The 18,453-nt window shown below is 39.6% G+C and overlaps 1 protein-coding gene across 7 annotated transcripts in view; it reads right to left on the reverse strand.

Moving 5' to 3' along the window:
• Positions 1–18,453, reverse strand: part of atrx (ATRX chromatin remodeler) — a 196,316-nt gene that overhangs the window by 143,773 nt on the left and 34,090 nt on the right. For all 7 annotated transcript variants that reach the window (XM_073057943.1, XM_073057939.1, XM_073057942.1 and 4 more), the window contains 6 exons: positions 15,250–15,296; positions 13,393–13,523; positions 12,640–12,756; positions 5,535–5,644; positions 4,494–4,561; positions 856–3,566 (listed from right to left, as the gene is read on the reverse strand). In XM_073057943.1, the coding sequence (XP_072914044.1) occupies positions 856–3,566; positions 4,494–4,561; positions 5,535–5,644; positions 12,640–12,756; positions 13,393–13,523; positions 15,250–15,296 (3,184 nt within the window). The remainder of the gene's footprint in view (positions 1–855; positions 3,567–4,493; positions 4,562–5,534; positions 5,645–12,639; positions 12,757–13,392; positions 13,524–15,249; positions 15,297–18,453) is intronic.

Genomic DNA, 18,453 nt, shown 5'->3' on the forward strand with positions numbered 1-18,453 from the left:
CGACGTATATTATCTGTACGTTTGCATTGATATTATTTTTGTGTATTTTTATCAATAAATACTGTTAAAAATAGTACCATCAGACTTCAACGGACCTCTCTATCTTTGCTGGTAAGTGACCCAGTTACGGGGTACGTAACAAGCGTTTCAAGGTGGTTGCTCACGATTACCTTATTAAGAGCAGTCAGAGATGGGCAATATATATGTTGCCAACAATGATCAGATACTAAAAATGACTTTCAAAAGTATGCACTCAATTCACCATTGATTTCCTTCACTTACTAAAAATAATATTTAACATAGCAATAAAAAATTTAGAGTTTGGTCTTTTATTACTATACTAAGAAAACTAACTCAGTTTTCAAGATAACACACATAAAATATTGGAAGAACTCAGCAGGCCAAACAGCATGTATGGAAAAAAAAAGCACAGTCGACATCTCGGGCCGAGACCCTTTGGCAAGACTGGAGGAAAAAATGAGTAGATTTAAAAGGTGAGGGAGGGGAGAGAGAAACACAAGATGATAGCTGAAATTGGGATGAAGTAAAGCGCTAGGAAGTTGATTGGTGAAAGAGATGCAGGGCTGGGGGGGGGGGGGGGAGGGGGCCTGATAGGAGAGTACAGAGCCAAGGTTCATAGAACATAGAATAGTACAGCACATTACAGGCCCTTCAGCCCACAATGTTGTGCCGACCCTCAAACCCTGCCTCCCATATAACCCCCCACCTTACATTCCTCCAAGTGTTCTTGCCAAGTGTTTTGAGAAAGCCAATATAGTTAAATATGGCATGCTTTGAGAACACAATACAAGGCACTCATGCAATATGTAAAAATACCAGCTAAAATTCACCTACCTGATGACTGGCAAAATCGAGATCCAGTCGCAAGCAGAACGTTTTCCATGATAGGCTGTATTTTTTGTTCATCGCTGCTTCCTTCTCCAGGAAGATCATGCTTGTCCATTTGCTCAGCTGCTTCATCACCATCTGACGAGGATGAAGAGGTTTGCTTTCTTTCCATAGCTCTTTTCTTGCGTTTCAATCGCGTTGTTTTCTCTTGAACAGATTTTGCAGAAGCTTTCTCATCATCTTTGAATGAATCATCCTCATCTTCCTCTGTCGCCTGCTTTTTTGCTTTCTTTGAAGATGATTTTTTTGCAGCACTGATTTTACTCAAGTTCTTGATTTCCTTTTCTAGGTCAGAATCATAGTTGGAGGAGTCAGAATGATGTCGTCTTTTTTTATTAATAACGCAAGTCCTTTTACTAGTTCTTTTTCTTTCCTTTCCACCAACATCTGAACTGGAGGTCGAACACTTCCTCTTCCGTTTAAGACCATCTGTGCTATTTGCTCGTGGCATTCGTTTTCTCAGGTCAAACAACCTTGTCTTTTTACCTTTTTGTGATGAATCACTATCCTTATTATCAGCATCAGATGAACTATCATGTTTCACTGCTGCCTTTCTCAGCACCTCTGGTATCTCATCAGAATCAGAGGTAATTTGTTCACCAGGTTTATGCAATGTATCTGATTTATTAGGATCAGATTCTTCCATCTCAGACTTGACACTCTCATTTGATGTTTTTGATCGGCCAGTTTTGACTTTGCCTGAAGAATTTACTTTTTCATTGTCCTTTGATTTATTTTTTGATTTCCTCCGTTTTTTGCCACCACCACTATCAGTGTCTTCCTCTGATCTAGAATTGACAGTCCCTGCCCCTCCAGGACGTCTTAGGGGTGTAGTCTTTATACGAGGTGAGCGCTTTGTATCAGGGTCCTCCGACAGAACCAATGCATCATTTGCAGTATCGTTTTCAACATTTTCTTCATTGGATTTTTTCTTCCTTCTTTTTGTAAAATTTGTTTTGCTCATTTCAGATTTCTCTGCAATCTTTTTGTTTTTAGTTATACTGCCTGCAGCACTGATGCCATCCCCAAGCCCTATATTAACTTGGTCACCATTTCTGTCACCACTGTCTTCTCCAGTATCATGGTTCTTATCTTCACCTGTATCAGATGCTGATGCAACTTCAGCACCACTATTGTCATCAACTTCACCAGCATCAGTATTATCCCTCATTGCTTCACCTTCACTCCCATCCCCAGCAGCCTCTGCATCACTGCCAATATCCCCAGGAACCTCAACTTCTTTGTCATCATGCCCTGCAGACTCAGCTTCATTTGCCCCAGCCTCTGCTTCACTATCACCACCACCCCCTGCCTCAACTACACCTCGTTTACTCCTCTTCGGCAAATTTTTCCCACGTACACCCTGTGCTGTTTTCTTACCCTTCTTCTGTGAAACGGAGGGCAATTTTGTTGAAATTTCACGTTTCACTGAACATTTTGTACTCGAATCGGAGTCAAACTCTGAAGATTTTTCTGAATTATTACGACTTTCAACAGGTGCATTTGATAACACAGTATCTGGCATTGCACATTGATCTGCAGAATTATTCACTGTATCCATATCTGGTAGCAATGAGTCAGAAGCCTCAAACAAACCTCCAGTTAGTGAAGAAACACATCCCATATGCAATGCCTCATCTAAACTGTTAAGTAAAGTGGCTTCTGCCATTTCTGATTCAAGCCCCTCACTTGAGCTCCCTTGTGGAGCATCAGAATTGTTTTTGTCCAAAGGGTCACTTAATGAACAGTCATTAGCAATACTATTTACTGCTGGATTAAGCATTAATTTGTCTTTGTCTGTCTTTATTTTTTCATCTTCAGTAGCCTTATCAAGTTCACTTGAAACCAAAGTCACTTCCATTTGATCAGATTTGTCTTCTGTCAAAACTGATTTTTCTGCAATTGTTTTACCAGGTACTGCATTATTCTCATTTTTAGTGGATTTCTGTGCCTCAACTTTGATAACACAATCTTGTAAGGATTCAGAAGATTTTTTTTGCTCCGTTTCCAAGTCTTGAATTTCTTTATCTATAACCTCCTCCAATGCATGATGTACTTTCTTTAGATCACCAAGCACAGATTTAAAAGCTCTCAATTGTCTCATGTTTACATTAGGCTCAGACTCACCCAAGTCTTTTTGTTTTAAAAAATTAACAAAGCTAATATTCAAGTTAGCAGTTGTATCAATTAGCTTGCGAGCCTTCTTCAGAATCTCTTTTGGTACTTTCAATGCCTTGTAGGAATATGTAATAGTTCCAGATCCTGAAGAAAGACTCTTCAATGAACTTGTATCTTTTTCCTGTCCATTACAATCTTTACTGGAAATTCTTTGAGTATTTTTATAATCTTGATCTACAGACTTGTCACTGTCATGAGGGCCTGGAGACTTGCATTTCTCATTGTCAAATTTAAACTTTTCGAAGTCTTTCTTCCTTTTGTTTTGTTGCCATAGCTGATCAAGACACTCAAATACACTGTCACAAGCTGTGACCAAATCCAGTAAAGGCTCTGGATTACATACATAGCAGTACCACTTTTTGTTTTCATCCATAATATTGGAAAGTTCTTTTCTACCCAGGTTACGCAATATGCAGCTTTTACAAAATGCATTGTGACAAAAGTCACAACAAATCAGATTTCCACCTTCAGCACACCATCTGCAGCGAAGAACAAATATGAGTACAATAAAAAAAACACACTGTGTCAGAGGAATAATCATCTTGATCCTTGAAATTATTTTCTTTAATAGATGACTCAAGCCAACAGCTGCAACAAGAGCAACATGGCAAGGAATTGCATCACATGCAGTTTTAGTACAAAAAAATTACATTCATCTCATTGAAACTGTTAAGAATGAAATACAAAAATCTGATTCCTACTTAAACATGTATCCAAGTGCTGAGCTGTAAAAAGCATCCAGCTCTGAAAATGGCTGTTGTATCTTCATGATAGCTCAGTCTTCAGCCTTTTAAAAATTAGTAATTATCTCAAGTTTGAAATGGAAACCTCCCATTAAACTGGTTTGTTATATCTTTGCTTTACTGGTTCAGAACTTAAGGTCAACTTTAATCTACTTGAAACAAAGGTGCGCAGGATTCATGCTATGATCATGTTAACACTTTCCACACCCTATCCACCCCAATCCTTTTCTATAATCACCCATGACAATGAGACAAGAATCTCGGCAGCCCAGCGAGAGTGGATATTTTAAATGGCACCCTGACTATGTATCCTGAGGGAAGGGGAGGGAAACAAACCTAGGAACAAAATAATAAATTTGTCATAATTGCAGAGGTACAAGAATTGAATCAGGCAAGCTTCAACAAATACCCTTGAGCCACAAAGTCTAATCAAAATGATCCTTAAAATTTGATGATTAAACTTTTCCAATCCTATTTTTTTGTGCTACGAGGTTTTAGGCACTTAACCCAATGGAGCTTTAACACCTGAAAGTTCTAATGTTAAATTTTCATTTTTTAAACTTGTGTAAAAAGGGAATGAATAAAACACCACATTGATTGAACCAGAGTTCAAACTTCAGGAATGTGACTATAATAAGTAAAGGGAAATAAAGCTCTGCTCACCTGCACTGTTCATCCATATCATCAGCATCTCTGCTAATGTCATCACTCATATAGTACTTATGACAGTTCTGTAAAATGTACATTAGAACTCAGTTACATACATCATGAAAGCATTTAAACAGCTGTATTATTACAATCCTTTACTTAACTCAGTTACGCCACTGCTCTGCCAAGTATATTGAAATCAATCTTCACAGTAACTGCAGCCCTTGCCCTTGCTTGCTCCAAAAGAGGAATTCATTAACAAAACGAAACCAGAGAATTTATTCCAATAAAGTGGTATGCTCCATAATTAGAGGGAGAAAACCTTTTGAATTCTAAGTTATGTCAGCAGTTGGTTATGAAGGCCTATTAAGCATCTGACATCTTATGAACAAGATTCTATTTTATTATGCAAGCTATCAAGTTTTGAAAGACTATACTTCCAGTCTTACAAAATATAAATCAGACTTCAAACTCTACAGCATAATCAACATTACTGACTCAGCGATACCTTGCGGAGCAGGCCATTCCTGCACTTCAAGCCACCTCAACAAACCCAATTAACCCCAACCTAATCACAAGATAATTTACAATGACCAATTATACCACCAGATACATCTCCGGACTGTGGGGGGAAACCAGAGGACAGGGAGAAAACCCATGCATTCGAGGAGGAATTACAGAGTCTCTTTAGAGAATGGTGATGGAACTGAACTCTAGAACACCCCGAGCTGTATTAGCATCATGCTAACATTATAAAGTATCAAAAACCCATCTGGCCAGAGGATGGTGCCTATACATCAGATTCTCAAGAAGATAAAGTGACTACCCTTGCAATTAATTAATGCAAATCCATGGATTTCCACATTGTATGAAACGTTTAAGGATTTAGCCTTCCACGTCAGCCAAATAAAATTAACCTGATAAGACCTCCATACAGGAGCATTCTTAGTCATGCTTAAATTTGCCACTTATTTAATTGCTTTAAATACCTGATCATTACATCATAAATAGCTGCTCATATTTCACTGGAGCATGGTATATTTGAAAAACACCTACCTTACAAATAAGAACTTTCAGTGCAGGATGCCGCTGGACTGAATCCTTGTGAAAGTGGTTTACTTGCTGCCCGCAAGCAGTGCAGCTGACTATTCCTTGCAGATTTTCATCTGGCAGTGAAAAGTGTCAAGTTTACATTGTATATTAGCTCAACAGCTGCCAAAATAAAAGACAGAACTGTATTTCTAATGCAATCTAGTACCCAGAATTATGTTGCACACCTTCAGGTGCAAAGGGACCAACAGCCAATATATCCATGATAAAAAATCACCCTTACTGCATTCAAGACCGGTTGTAAGGATTAGCATACCACTAGATTTTAAGTTTTAAAGTTCCGAATCAGAATTCTAGAAATAAATTCACTTGCTAACCCAAATCAGGAACTACATTAGGATAAAGATTAATCCAGGCAAAACCAATGAAGCAAAAATCTTCATCCCAAAATATCCTTTAAAGTCAAAATTCTGAATAATAGTTAATTTTTAAAATAATAAGCACAGGAAATACTTAGCATCTATGGAGAAAGGGCAAACTAATAAATTAACCAGAAATGGTAATTATTTGTCAGAGCATCTACAGTGCCTTGAAAAAGTAGTTTGTCCCCCACAACTATTTTCACATTAGTCCCATTTTCTAAATTTAAAATATATTGAAGTAGGATTTTTTTGACCTAATCTACAAACATTCTCCATCATGTCAAAACAAAAGAGAAATTACAAAATCTGTCAACAATATATTAAAAATCATAAAACAAAAATGCGAGGCTGATAAAAATATTCATCCTGTTTGTAATTACTATGCTAACTTTCTGCAGGTACAATACTGGATCTTACCAACTCACCCAATATGTAATGTACCTAGATAATTGAAGGATCACCTGTTTTCAATGAATTCAATAGAATAAATATCCACTCTCTCTGTAAGGTCTTAACAGTATGGTAAATTTTCAACAGACCAAATCACACTACCCTGCTCTTTAGACAAAAGAGCATTCAGGACAAGTCAGAGAAATTACCATAGAGAAGCACAAATCTGGGAAAGGGTCCAAGACCTCGAAACGTACCTGCAAGCTCAGTGCAGTTTATTGTGACAGTGGAAAAAATATGAAACTGCAGACACACTGCCTAGGTCGGCCCACTAAACTTAGTCACCGGAGAAGAATGGTACTGCTAAGAGAAGTTTTGGTGATGCTAAGTGAGAAGTATGAGTGAGCTGAACGAGTCAGTGGCTACAACTGGAGATGAAGTTCATGGCTCCACAATCTCTAAGGCCTTGCACAAAAAGGGTTTTAATGGAAAAGTAACAAGGAAGAAGCCCTGGTTAAAATAAGCACATCCTTGCCCATCACTTAGAAGATACTATAAACATGTGGAAGAAGGTCTTGTGGTCTGATTGAGACTAAAGTGGAACATTTTGGCCTCAATACTAAGCAGTACATGTGAAGTAAATCAAATATTGTGTGCATCAGCCAAGTAACACCATCCCTACTGTAAAGTATGGTAAATCTGGTCAAGATTGATGGGAAGATGAAAGCTGCTAAGTATAGAGAGATCCTGAATAAAAAACTAGCCACTGCCAGAAAGCTTAAACTGGGGCAGGAAGAGTACAAAAGGAGAACATTTTTTTCTTTGGCAGTTTGATCGAGGAATGACTGCAGAGGCGTGTGGACATCAGCGAGTTAGACCGGCACGAAGAGTTTAAAAAGAAGTAGAGGGAGTCTAAGTACGAGGGTTTTGGCTCAACAGAGCTTCGGCGATAATGGGTCGAGGCGAGGTAACTTATTTGCAAAGAATAGGAAGTATGTCTGTGAGACTGGTGTACTGTACTGGGTGTCAGATGTGGGATGTCCAGGAGACTCCCAGCCTCCCAGATGGCCACATCTGCACCAGGTGCATCAAGCTGCAGCTCGATGATCTTCGTCTGATCAGGGAAAGTGAAGAGGTAATAGAGAAGAGCTATAAGCAAGTAGTCACACTGGCACCTCAGGAGACAGATAAGTGGGTAACAGTCAGGAAAGGGAAGGGAAAGAGTCAGAAACGGTGGCTGTCCCCCTTTAACAAGTACTACTGTTTGAGTACTGCTAGGGGGGAACCTACCTGGGGAAAGCAACGTGGCTGTGCCTCTGGCTCAGAAGGGTAGGGAAAGGAAGAGGATGGCAGTAGTGATAGACAACTCTACAGTTAGGGGGTCAGACAGGCGATCTGTAGACACAGGAAAGAAACACGGATGGTAGTTTGCCTCCCAGGTGCCAGGGTCCGGGATGTTTCTGATCGCATCCACAACACCCTGAAGTGGGAAGGTGAACAGCCAGAGGTCGTGGTAATATTGGTATCAACGACATAGGTAGGAAAAGGGAACAGGTCCTGAAAACAGACTATAGGGAGTTAGGAAGGAAGTTGAAAAGCAGGACCTCAAAGGCAGTAATCTCGGGATTACTGCCTGTGCCACGCGACAGTGAGTGTAGAAAGAGTGAGGAGGAGAATAAATGTGTGGCTGAGGGATTGGAGCAAGGGGCAGGGATTCAGATTTCTGGATCATTGGGACCTCTTTTGGAGCAGACATGACCTGTACAATAAGGATGGGTTGCACTTGAATCCGAGGGGGACCAATATCCTGGTAGGGAAGTTTGCTAAAGCTATTGAGGAGAGTTTAAACTAGAATTGATGGGGGGTGGGAACCGAACTGAAGAGATGGAGGAATGGGTGGTTGGCTCACAAATAGAGAAAGCTTGAGTACAGTGCGAGAGGGAGGATAGGCAGGTGATAGAGAAGGGACGCCCTCAGACCGATGATTTCAGATGCATCTATTTTAATGCAAGGAGTATCATGAACAAAGCTGATGAGCTTAGAGTCCCCTATCACCGCTGCCATCCTCTTCCTTTCCCTACACTTCTAAGGCACAGGGCCGGACTCTGTGCCAAAGCTGTGGCCACTGTTGCTTCCCCCAAGGAGGAGGCCCCCCCCCCTCCCACAACAGTACTCAAACAGGAATACTTATTGTTAAGGGAGAAAGCCACAGGGGTACTCTGTACTATCTGACTCTTGCCCTTCCCTCTCCTGACTATTACCCATTTGTCTGTCTCCCGAGGACCCGGTGTGACTACTTGCCTATAGCTCCTCTCTATCACCTCCTCACTCTCCCTGACCAGATGAAGGTCATTGAGCTGCATCCCCAGTCACTAACACGGTCCCTAAGGAGCAGCAGTTTGATACACCTGATGCAGCTGTCGCCATCTGGGAGGCTGGGAGTCTCCCAGACTTCCCACATCTGACACCCATTACAGAATACCAGTCTCACACACATACTTCCTGTTTCTATTCTTCACAAGTAACTGAACTCGCCTCAACCCATTAACGCCTAAGACCCGTTGAGCCAAAGCCCTCCTACTCTGTCTCCCTCTACTCTGTTACCTGCTCTATAAAGCTGTCTTCTTTTTAAACTCTTCTCGCTGTTCTAACTCACTGACGTCCACGCGCTTGTGCAGTCGTGCCTCCATGATGTACAAAGACTGTTGAAAATCTAGTTAAGAAGAAAAGAAAAGCTTACTAAAGGTTAAACAAAAAAGTAGTTAATGATAGAGATGTAGAAAATTATAAGGCTAGCAGGAAGGAGCTTAAGAATGAAATTAGGAGAGCGTGAAGGAGCCATGAGAAGGCTTTGGCAAGCAGGTTAAAGAAAACCCCAAGGCATTCTACAAGTATGGGAAGAGCAAGAGGATAAGATGTGAGAGAATAGGATCAATCAAGTGTAATAGTGAAAAAGTGTGTATGGAACCAGAGGAGATAGCACAGGTACATAATGAATACTTTGCTTCAGTATTCACTACGGGAAAGGACCTTGGCGATAGTAGGGATAACTTACAGTGGATTGAAAAGCTTGAGCATATAGACGTTAAGAAAGAGGATGTGCTGGAGCTTTTGGAAAGCATCTAAGTTGGTTAACTCACCAGAACTGGACGAGACGTACCCCAGGCTACTGTGGGAGGCGAGGGAGCAGATTGCTGAGCCTCTGGCAATAATCTTTGCATTATCAATGCGGACGGAGGAGGTTCCACAGGATTGGAGGGTTGCAGATGTTGTTCACTTATTCAAGAAAGGGAGTAGTGAAAGCCCAGGAAATTATAGACCAGTGAGTCTTACTTCAGTGGTTGGTAAGTTGATGGAGAAAATCCTGAGAGGCAGGATTTATGAACATTTGGAGAGGCATAATATGATTAGGAATAGTCAGCATGGCTTTGTCAAAGGCAGGGCAAGCCTTATGAGCCTGACTGAATTAGATTTCAGCAAGGCATTTGATATGGTACCCTATGCAAGGCTTATTGAGAATGTAAGGAGGCATGGGATCCAAGAGGACATTGCTTTGTGGATCCAGAAATGGCTTATCCACAGAAGCCAAAGAGTGGTTGTAGACAGGTCATATTCTGCATAGAGGTCGGTGACCAGTGGTGTATCTCAGGGATCTATTCTGGGAAACCCTTCTCTTCATGATTTTTATAAATGACCCGAATGAGGAAGTGGAGGGATGGGTTAGTAAATTTGATGATGACACAAAGGTTGGGGGTGCTGTGGATAGTGTGGAGGGCTGTCAGAAGTTACAGTGGGACATTGATAGGATGCAAAACTGGGCTGCGAAGTGGCAGATGGAGTTGAACCCAGGTAAGTGTAAGGTGGTTCATTTTGGTAGATCAAATATGTTGGCAGAATATAGTATTAATGGTAACACTCTTGGTAGTGTGGAAGATCAGAGGGATCTTGGGGTCTATGTCCATAGGACACTCAAAGCTGTTGCGCAGGTTGACTGTGTGGTTATGAAGGCATATGGTACATTAGCCTTCATCAACCGAGGGATTGGATTCAAGAGCCGAGATGTAATGTTACAGCTGTATAGATCCTAGTCAGACCCCACTTCGAGTACTATGCTCAGTTCTCGTCACCTCACTCCAGGAAGGATGTGAAAACTACAGAAAGGGTGCAGAGGAGGTTTATAAGGATGTTGCCTGGATTGGGGAGCATGCCTTACGAGAGTATGTTGAATGAACTTGGCCTTTTCTTCTTGGAGCAACAGAGGATGAGAAATGACCTGATAGAGGTGTATAAGATGAGAGGCATTAATCATGTGGATAGTCAGAAGCTTTTTCCCCAGAGCTGAAATGGCTAACATGAGAGGGCACAACTTTAAGGTGCTTGGAAGTAGGTACAAAGGGAATGTCAGGGGTAAGTTTTTTTTTAAATCAGAGAATGGTGAGTGCTTGGAATGGGCTGCCAGCAACTGTGGTGAAGATGGGTACAATAGGGTCTTTTAAGAGGCTCCTGGATAGGTACATGGAGTTTAGATGAATAGAGGGCTATGGGTAAACCAAGGTAATTTCTAGTATAAGTACAGGTAGCATTGTGAGCCGAAGGGATGTAATGTGTCATAGGTTTCCTATGTTTCTAAGTTCATTCTTCATCAGGACCCAATGCACACTACCAAAGCAAACATGCAGTGGCTTCAAATGAAGAAAATTGATGTCCTTGACTGGCCCAGTCAGAATCCTGACCTTAACCCGAATGAACATTTCTAGCAAAACCTCAAGATTGTTGTCCTCTGCTGTGCCCCATTGCTTGAGCAATTTAGCAAGGAGGAATGGGCAAATCTTACTCCATTGTGTTGTGCAAAGCTAATAGGGATTTATCCAAAAAGACTACTGGCTGTAATAGCTGCAAAAGGTGGTTCAACTAAGTAACGAGCAAAGAGGGATGAATATTTTTGAACTGCTGCTATTTCAGTTTTTGAATTTTAGTTTTTCATGGTTTACAATTTTCCCTGTTTTTTTGGGCTCTACCGTAAAGAAAAGGAGCACGTGATTCACAAATTAAATTCTCAGTTAAATGGATCAAAATCCCTGGTTGTAATGCTCATTTATGTGCACAAAGTGGTGGGGCTGAATACTTTTTCAAGCCACTGTATGTTTGTTTTATTTCAGATTCCTTATGTTTGCTTTTCAATTCAAATTACTTATAATTTTAGAATTCCTTCTGATTAGTTAACAATGTATGCTGTCACAAGAAGATTCCTAAGCCAAGTCGTTTTGAAAGTCTAGGAAAATCAGAAATGCTATTAAAAAAAGAGGCGGAAACAATAAAACAACAGTCATGTCCTCACTCCATTGGCATCACACTTTGCAGCCGGACTAATTGCCAAACAGTGAACAATTATGGAGTAGACCATAAAACAGACATTAACTGAAGGCCTACAGTATATAAATGCAGTCAAGTTTGAAATCAGTCATTCTGGACAATTTAGTATTTAAAAAGTTAAGAAACACGAAACAGCAGCTGTCTATAAATACAGATAACTGAACATACTGATCAGATTTAAAAATAGTTGTATGCTAGCCCTTACGTACAAGGGCTTGAATGCAATATTCGTGAAGTTTTACTGTGACAATACGGCTACTTCTCCAATTACATCCAAAGTTGTGCACACAATTCTGAGTAATACTACAGTTTGGAAGTGAGCACATCACAGAACCACATTTTTATTAATGCCACTCCATGATTTGATTCCGAGATTAAAATTACAGGGTTTCATTTGTTGACACATTCAGGGGCAAATGGGGGAAGTTTTAAAAGGAATTTGAAAGGTTGACAGATTTTTGCTGATGAGAAGGATAGGACAAGATGACCTACGACAAAATCAAAATCAGGACAATCAAGAGAGAAATTAATGAAAGCCTTAACAGCACTTACTTGCACATGGGTTACCTGTTAATGTAACAATCTTAAACCCAGGGTTCAGGATTTTGCTAGGTTTTAAGGAAGTGAACACAGAATTTAATCCCTCTCAGTCTTAGCTGGTGACTCATTCCTAACCAATCATAATCTCAATAAAAGGAACAGGGCCGAGGGATTGAATTCTTGTCCAAAAACAACAATTGCTGGTTTTAAAATTATTACTTATGTTTTAAACCTTATTTTCACACTTAAAAATCGAAACCAAATCCATTCTTCCTCTGCAACCAGCCTGGACAAGACTCAAAATAATTTCAATAACTTAATCAAGCATTTAGAGAAAACTACAACATCATTAGAATTTTAATAGTTGAACAAAATATTTTGTCTACCTCCACGTTTCTTAGATGTTTCCATTTTGTTCTTAGGATTTCTGTTTCTAAATTCAGGTCCTCGAAAGTTATCTTTATCTTCATTCCATACTGGTTCAGGCTGTACAACTACTGTGCCTTAAAAGGTGATTAAAAAAAATTTAAATGTAAAATATTAAACATTATTAAAAATAGACAATTAATATTAGCTATTTTTCTTTAAAGAGAAAAGCTGTTAAGTTAACAGGAGATAGAAGAAGCTGGTGGCTTACTCCTAGCCAGATATCAGTGTTGTACTGAACCAGCTACACACAGCAGGAAAGAGAAACCCACACTGGACTATCCTTTTGATGTTCCCCATGTCCTGTGGAGAATAGTCTGGGCAAAGTCTCCATTGAGGCACCATTAAAATCAGGACCTAAGCACAAAGGGAAGTTACAAGGCACCACATTCTTCACATTCAACACACTTTAAACAAAAGATGCCATACATATGAATATCTGGGTAAAATCTGTGTGCATTTTAGGTACCATCTCTGACAAAGTATTTAACAGTTTTCCTCGATGCTCTAATGTAAAAAATGGTGTGGCGTTCTAGAATTTTCAATGCTAGATATTCAACTTAGATTCATCGAACAGTTTACATTTTATCCTCTAGAAATTATAATGATTATTTACCAAGTCATACCATAGCCATTTTCAATTACCAAAAGTGCAGATTTGTGCTTACAGCATTTCCCAAACATTTTGAAGTGTACAAAACTGTGAGACCTACCTTTAGGCAAACAATTCACATCTAAATCGTCTGTGTCCTCAATATTTGAAGTTAGTTTTTCACAATCAGATGTATTGTCATTTGATGTTTCATCATCTGATACAATGTGCTTTGTAACAAAAGAGGGTTTCCTTCAAAAAGAAAATTAAATATCGCTTTCAAAGTTTGCAAAAAGTTTCACCATCAGAAGCACAATAGCACCATGGATCACTGGAATATTCATGGTGTGCCACTTTGACACCGCTACTTTCATTAGTGTAGGAGATGCCAGCTTCAGTTATTTCCAACAAACTTAAAACTACCAAAAGTTTCAAATGGTTTCCTTCAGTGAAGCTGGCAAGCTGACAGTACTCAAGACCTTTTTTCTTAAAAATAAAAATCTTACTCACGGCATTATACAGCTCCTCAGAGTTGGTGCAAGTTATCAAGCACCTACTTACACTAACCCCACTTTATTCTCCTTACATTCCCATCAAATCCCCCAGATTAAAACACTCATCTGTACACTAAGGAAAAATTATAGTGGTCAATTAACCTAGTATCCCTCATCTCTGGTGTGCGGGAGGAAACTGGAGCATTTGGAGAAAACCACAAAGGGAAAGTGTGAACTTCACACTACAAAAAGTAGTGGATACGACCCACTCCATCACAGGTAAAGCCATCACCACCACTGAGCATATCTACATGGAGCGCTGTTGTGGGAAAGCATCCATTATCAGGTACTCCAACCACCCAGGTCATACTCTCTTTTCACTGCTGCCATTAGGAAGCTGGTACAGGAGTCTTAGGATCAGGATCAGGAACAGTCATTAACCATCAACCATCAAGTACTTGAACCTGTGGGGATAACTTCACTCTCCCCATCACTGTACTGTCCCCACAACCTTTGGACTCACTTTCAAGGGCTTTTCATCTTATTTACTTGATATTATTTTTATTAGTAAAGTAGAGGTCTCCATTAGGCAGAGTTGACCATGGACACTGTGTGCTAGCTGTTGCCTATGTAGCAAGCTCCCCCTCTCCATGCATCTGATGAATCCAAAGGAACTAACCAACGTTGGTACTAGCAACGTTGCAGGAGTTGCCAGTCAGCAGTCTGCATTGAACTCAGTGTAGGACTGAATGCCTTCGGTTTTCCCCTATATCCTGACTGGATATAGCCTCAAGGCAGCGGAGGTTTGAGATCAGAGTTTTCCTTCTCCTAGATGAGCTGCCAACTGTGGCTGACGAGCCCCAACTGCCTGAAGCGACTGGTTTTAAGGCGCAGCCTTTGCCCCTTCCCTGTTAGTAGAATTTGTTTGGTCTTATTTTTATTATTACAATTTTATTCCTTTTGTATTTGCAGTTTGTTGTCTTTTATACATTGGTTGTTTGTCTGTGCGGTTGGGTGTGGTCTTTCACTGATTCTATAATGGTGCTTGGATTTACTGAGTATGACTGCAAGAAAACAAATCTCAGGGTTGTATATGGTGACATATGTACTTCGATAATAAATTTACTTTGAACATTGGACAACACTGGAAGTAGGAAATGAATGTGAATTGCCAAAGTTTTGAGGCAGCAACACTAGTGTTTTGCCTTTTGCTAAAATAACTAATCGACACATCGTCACAGAATCCAGAACCTATCAGTAGCAATATTCACATTTACCTCTTGATCCTATCCTTTACAAATTATCAGAAGAAAATATGTTATAGAGCTAAAAATGAAGCCACTTTCCCCTTCAAAAGTAAAATATCCCCTGCAACCAACTCTTAGGGAATATGTAGCAATAGTCCAGTCAAAAAATATCAATCTACAATGATGTAATTGAATGGAAGAAATTTTTCCAGTTCCTCATACATATAAAATACTAACCTTCTAGAACGGGATGATCCCGAAGACTTTGATTTTTGACTGGACACCTTTAAACGTAAAGGAACAGATAAACTTAGGCTCACAAATGCTTCATCACAAAGTAACTAAAATGAATTGATGTGTAGTTAAATAAGTTTAAGTAAATTGATAATTAACTTTGAGAATAATATTGAAGAAACATATTTTACAAAAACATGAAGCCAAGTTAAATGCTGAATTCCAGGCAAACTATCAAGGATGAGAAGTCACAAATGATTCCATTTAGTTTAGTCATCTTCGGGAGCTTAAATACATGCCAGTGAGGACACAGTTTGATGCACCAAAAGCTGGTAAAATCAAGAGCAGAATAAAGCTATTTGATTCAGATACTAAATCGAAGAATTTTGCCCACATACATACAAGTGGTTACTTGATGATGGGCCATGGGAACCATGGAATTGCAAGAGGAAGTTTTTTTTTGTAGTTAGAGAGAATGGGGCTCAAAGGACTGTTTCAATTCAAGACTTGAAACTAAGGGAAACATGCTTGCAGAATTGAGCTGCCACAGAAATGTTAACAAATTTCTTGTTAGACAAAATTAATTATATTCATAAGACCATAAGGTATAGGAGCAGAAGTAGCCCATTCGCCCATAGGGTCTGCTCTGCCATTCAATCATGGGCTGATCCAATTCTTCCAGTCATCCCCACACCCTTTGATGCCCTGGCTAATCAGGAACCTATCTATCTCTGCCTTAAATGCACCAAATGACTTGGCCTCCACAACCTCTCGTGGCAACAAATTTCACAGATTTACCCCCCTCTCACTGAAGAAATTTCTTCGCATCTCAGTTTAAAAGGATGTCCTTCAATCCTGAAGTCATGCCCTCTTGTCCTAGAATCCCCTACCATGGGAAATAACTTTGCCATATCTAATCTGTTCAGGCCTTTCAACATTCAGAATGTTTCTGTGATATCCCCCATCATGCTTCTGAACTCTAGGGAATACAGCCCAAGAGCTGCCAGACGCTCCTCATACGGTAACCCTTTCATTTCTGGAATCATTTGTGAATCTTCTCTGAACCTTCGCCAATGTCAGTACATCCTTTCTAAAATAAGGAGCCCGAAACTGCACACAATACTCCAAGTGTGGTCTCACAAGTGCTTTATAGAGCCTACTCAAAGGATTTTCTTCAGCTATTGGGAAAAAAATCCTCCTGGTCATCCTATTGTGACATCCCACTTCTTTTTTTGCGATAATGGAGTTTCCAGTTTTTCTTTCAAAGAAGGTTTGTTTGCATTGAAACTGTTACTAATTTATTTCCTTAATTTTGAATAATATTACTATGCAGTACAAGGTGAGTCAATAATTTCTCAATCAATATCATTGACTAGATACACATGTGGAAATGCTACTTCTGAATACCAGCTCAAAAGTATTCCCAATTTTATTCCTTTTCTTCACATCCACCACAACAAACAGTAAAACCAGTCATAACAAATCAGTTATGACTCCTATCACAGTTACTGCTTGGCAAGGTCATGGATGGATCTTTTTCAATCTTCCACTGCTGATATAAATAGATCTCATTCACAAAATAATGACAGCAAGTTCTAACTTGAAATTTGAATGTATTATTACAAAGTACAGAAATAAATTACGTGCTTTCTTAAGGTAACCTCCCATTAGCATTTACAGTTGATTTACAACTACTAACAATAAAACTACTAGCAGTTACAATAGTTCAAAATTATATCATAATGCATTGTCTACATTTAATATTTGACCTAATTTTATTCCTCCAAACAGTGCCGCCTTCTTGAAAAAGAAAGGAGGAAAAAAAATTCTTTTACTGGTTGAAAACTTCTACATTTTATTTCTATCCTTACTACAAATTCTCACTGGATTAAAATACAGGAAGACAGTTTATTCCAGTTGTACATTCTAAGAATGAGAATTTTCCTTACTCGGTGCTCCTACTGAGTTCTCTCCTGTCACTGAACATGTGCTAAGCGGAAGGCCTTCAAATTGAAATTTTGAGATTAAAGAGTTTGTATGCTCCTGTCAGATTAAAAAGGTTTATGGAACCTTAGTTTTCGAAGGATATTGCAGCCCTGGTTAAGAAGGACATATAGCCAGCTAGGAACAAACAAGGTACTTGAGTACAAGAAATACCAGAAAACACATGAGGAAAATCAGGTTTAAAAGAAGGTACAAGGTTGCTCTAGGAGACAAGGTGAAGGAGAATCCTAAGGGCTCCTACAGATAAGAGCAAAAGGATAGCAAGGGACAAAATTGGTCCCCTGAAGATCAGCGTGGTCATCAATGCATGGAGCAGAAAGAGATGGGGGAAGATCAGAAATCGATTTTTTGCATCTGTATTTACTCAGGAGACAGACAGTGTGTAGAAGTGAGGCAGAACAGCAGTGTGCTCATGGACCATATATAGATTACAGAGAAGGTACTTGCCGTCAGAAGGAAATTAGGGTGGATAAATCCCTAAAGTCTGACAAGATTTCCTATATGATCTTGTTGGAGGCTAGCACAGAAATTGCAGAGGCCCCAACAGATGTATTTAAAGCATCCTTAGCCATGGGTGAAGTGCCAGAGGATTGGAAGATAGCTAATGTTATTCGTTTGTTTAAGAATCACCCTAAGAATACACTGGGAAATTATAGGCTGGTAAGCCTGTCATCAGTAGTGGAAGTTATTAGAAAGTATTCTAAGAGACTGGATATACAATTACTTGGAACTGATTAGGGATAACCAACCTGGCTTTATGCATGGTAGACTGTGTCTAACCAATCTTATAGTTTTTTAAGGCAGTTAGCAGGAAGGTAGATGAAGGAAAGGCAGTGGATATTGTCTAGATGGACTTTCGCAACGCCTTTGACAATGTTGGGTAGGCCTTGCACAGTGAATGGTAGGGCACAGAGGAGTGCAGTAGATAGAGGGGCCTGGGAATACATATCTGTAATTACTTGAAAGTGTTGTCACAGGTAGATTGTATCGTAGAGATAGTTTTTAGCTCATTGGCCTCCATAAATCAAGTTCTGAGTACAGTAATTGGGATGTTGAAGTTGTACAAGATGTTGGCGAGGACTAATTTGAAGTAGTATGTGCAGTTCTAGTTCTGTCCTACCTACAGGACAGATATCAGTAAGATTGAAAAAGTACAAAGAAAACTTACAAAGATTTTGCTGTGTCTTGAGAACTTGAGTTGAA

This window comes from Hemitrygon akajei, chromosome 10 (assembly GCF_048418815.1).
Source record: "Hemitrygon akajei chromosome 10, sHemAka1.3, whole genome shotgun sequence".
Taxonomy (NCBI): Eukaryota; Metazoa; Chordata; class Chondrichthyes; order Myliobatiformes; family Dasyatidae; genus Hemitrygon; species Hemitrygon akajei.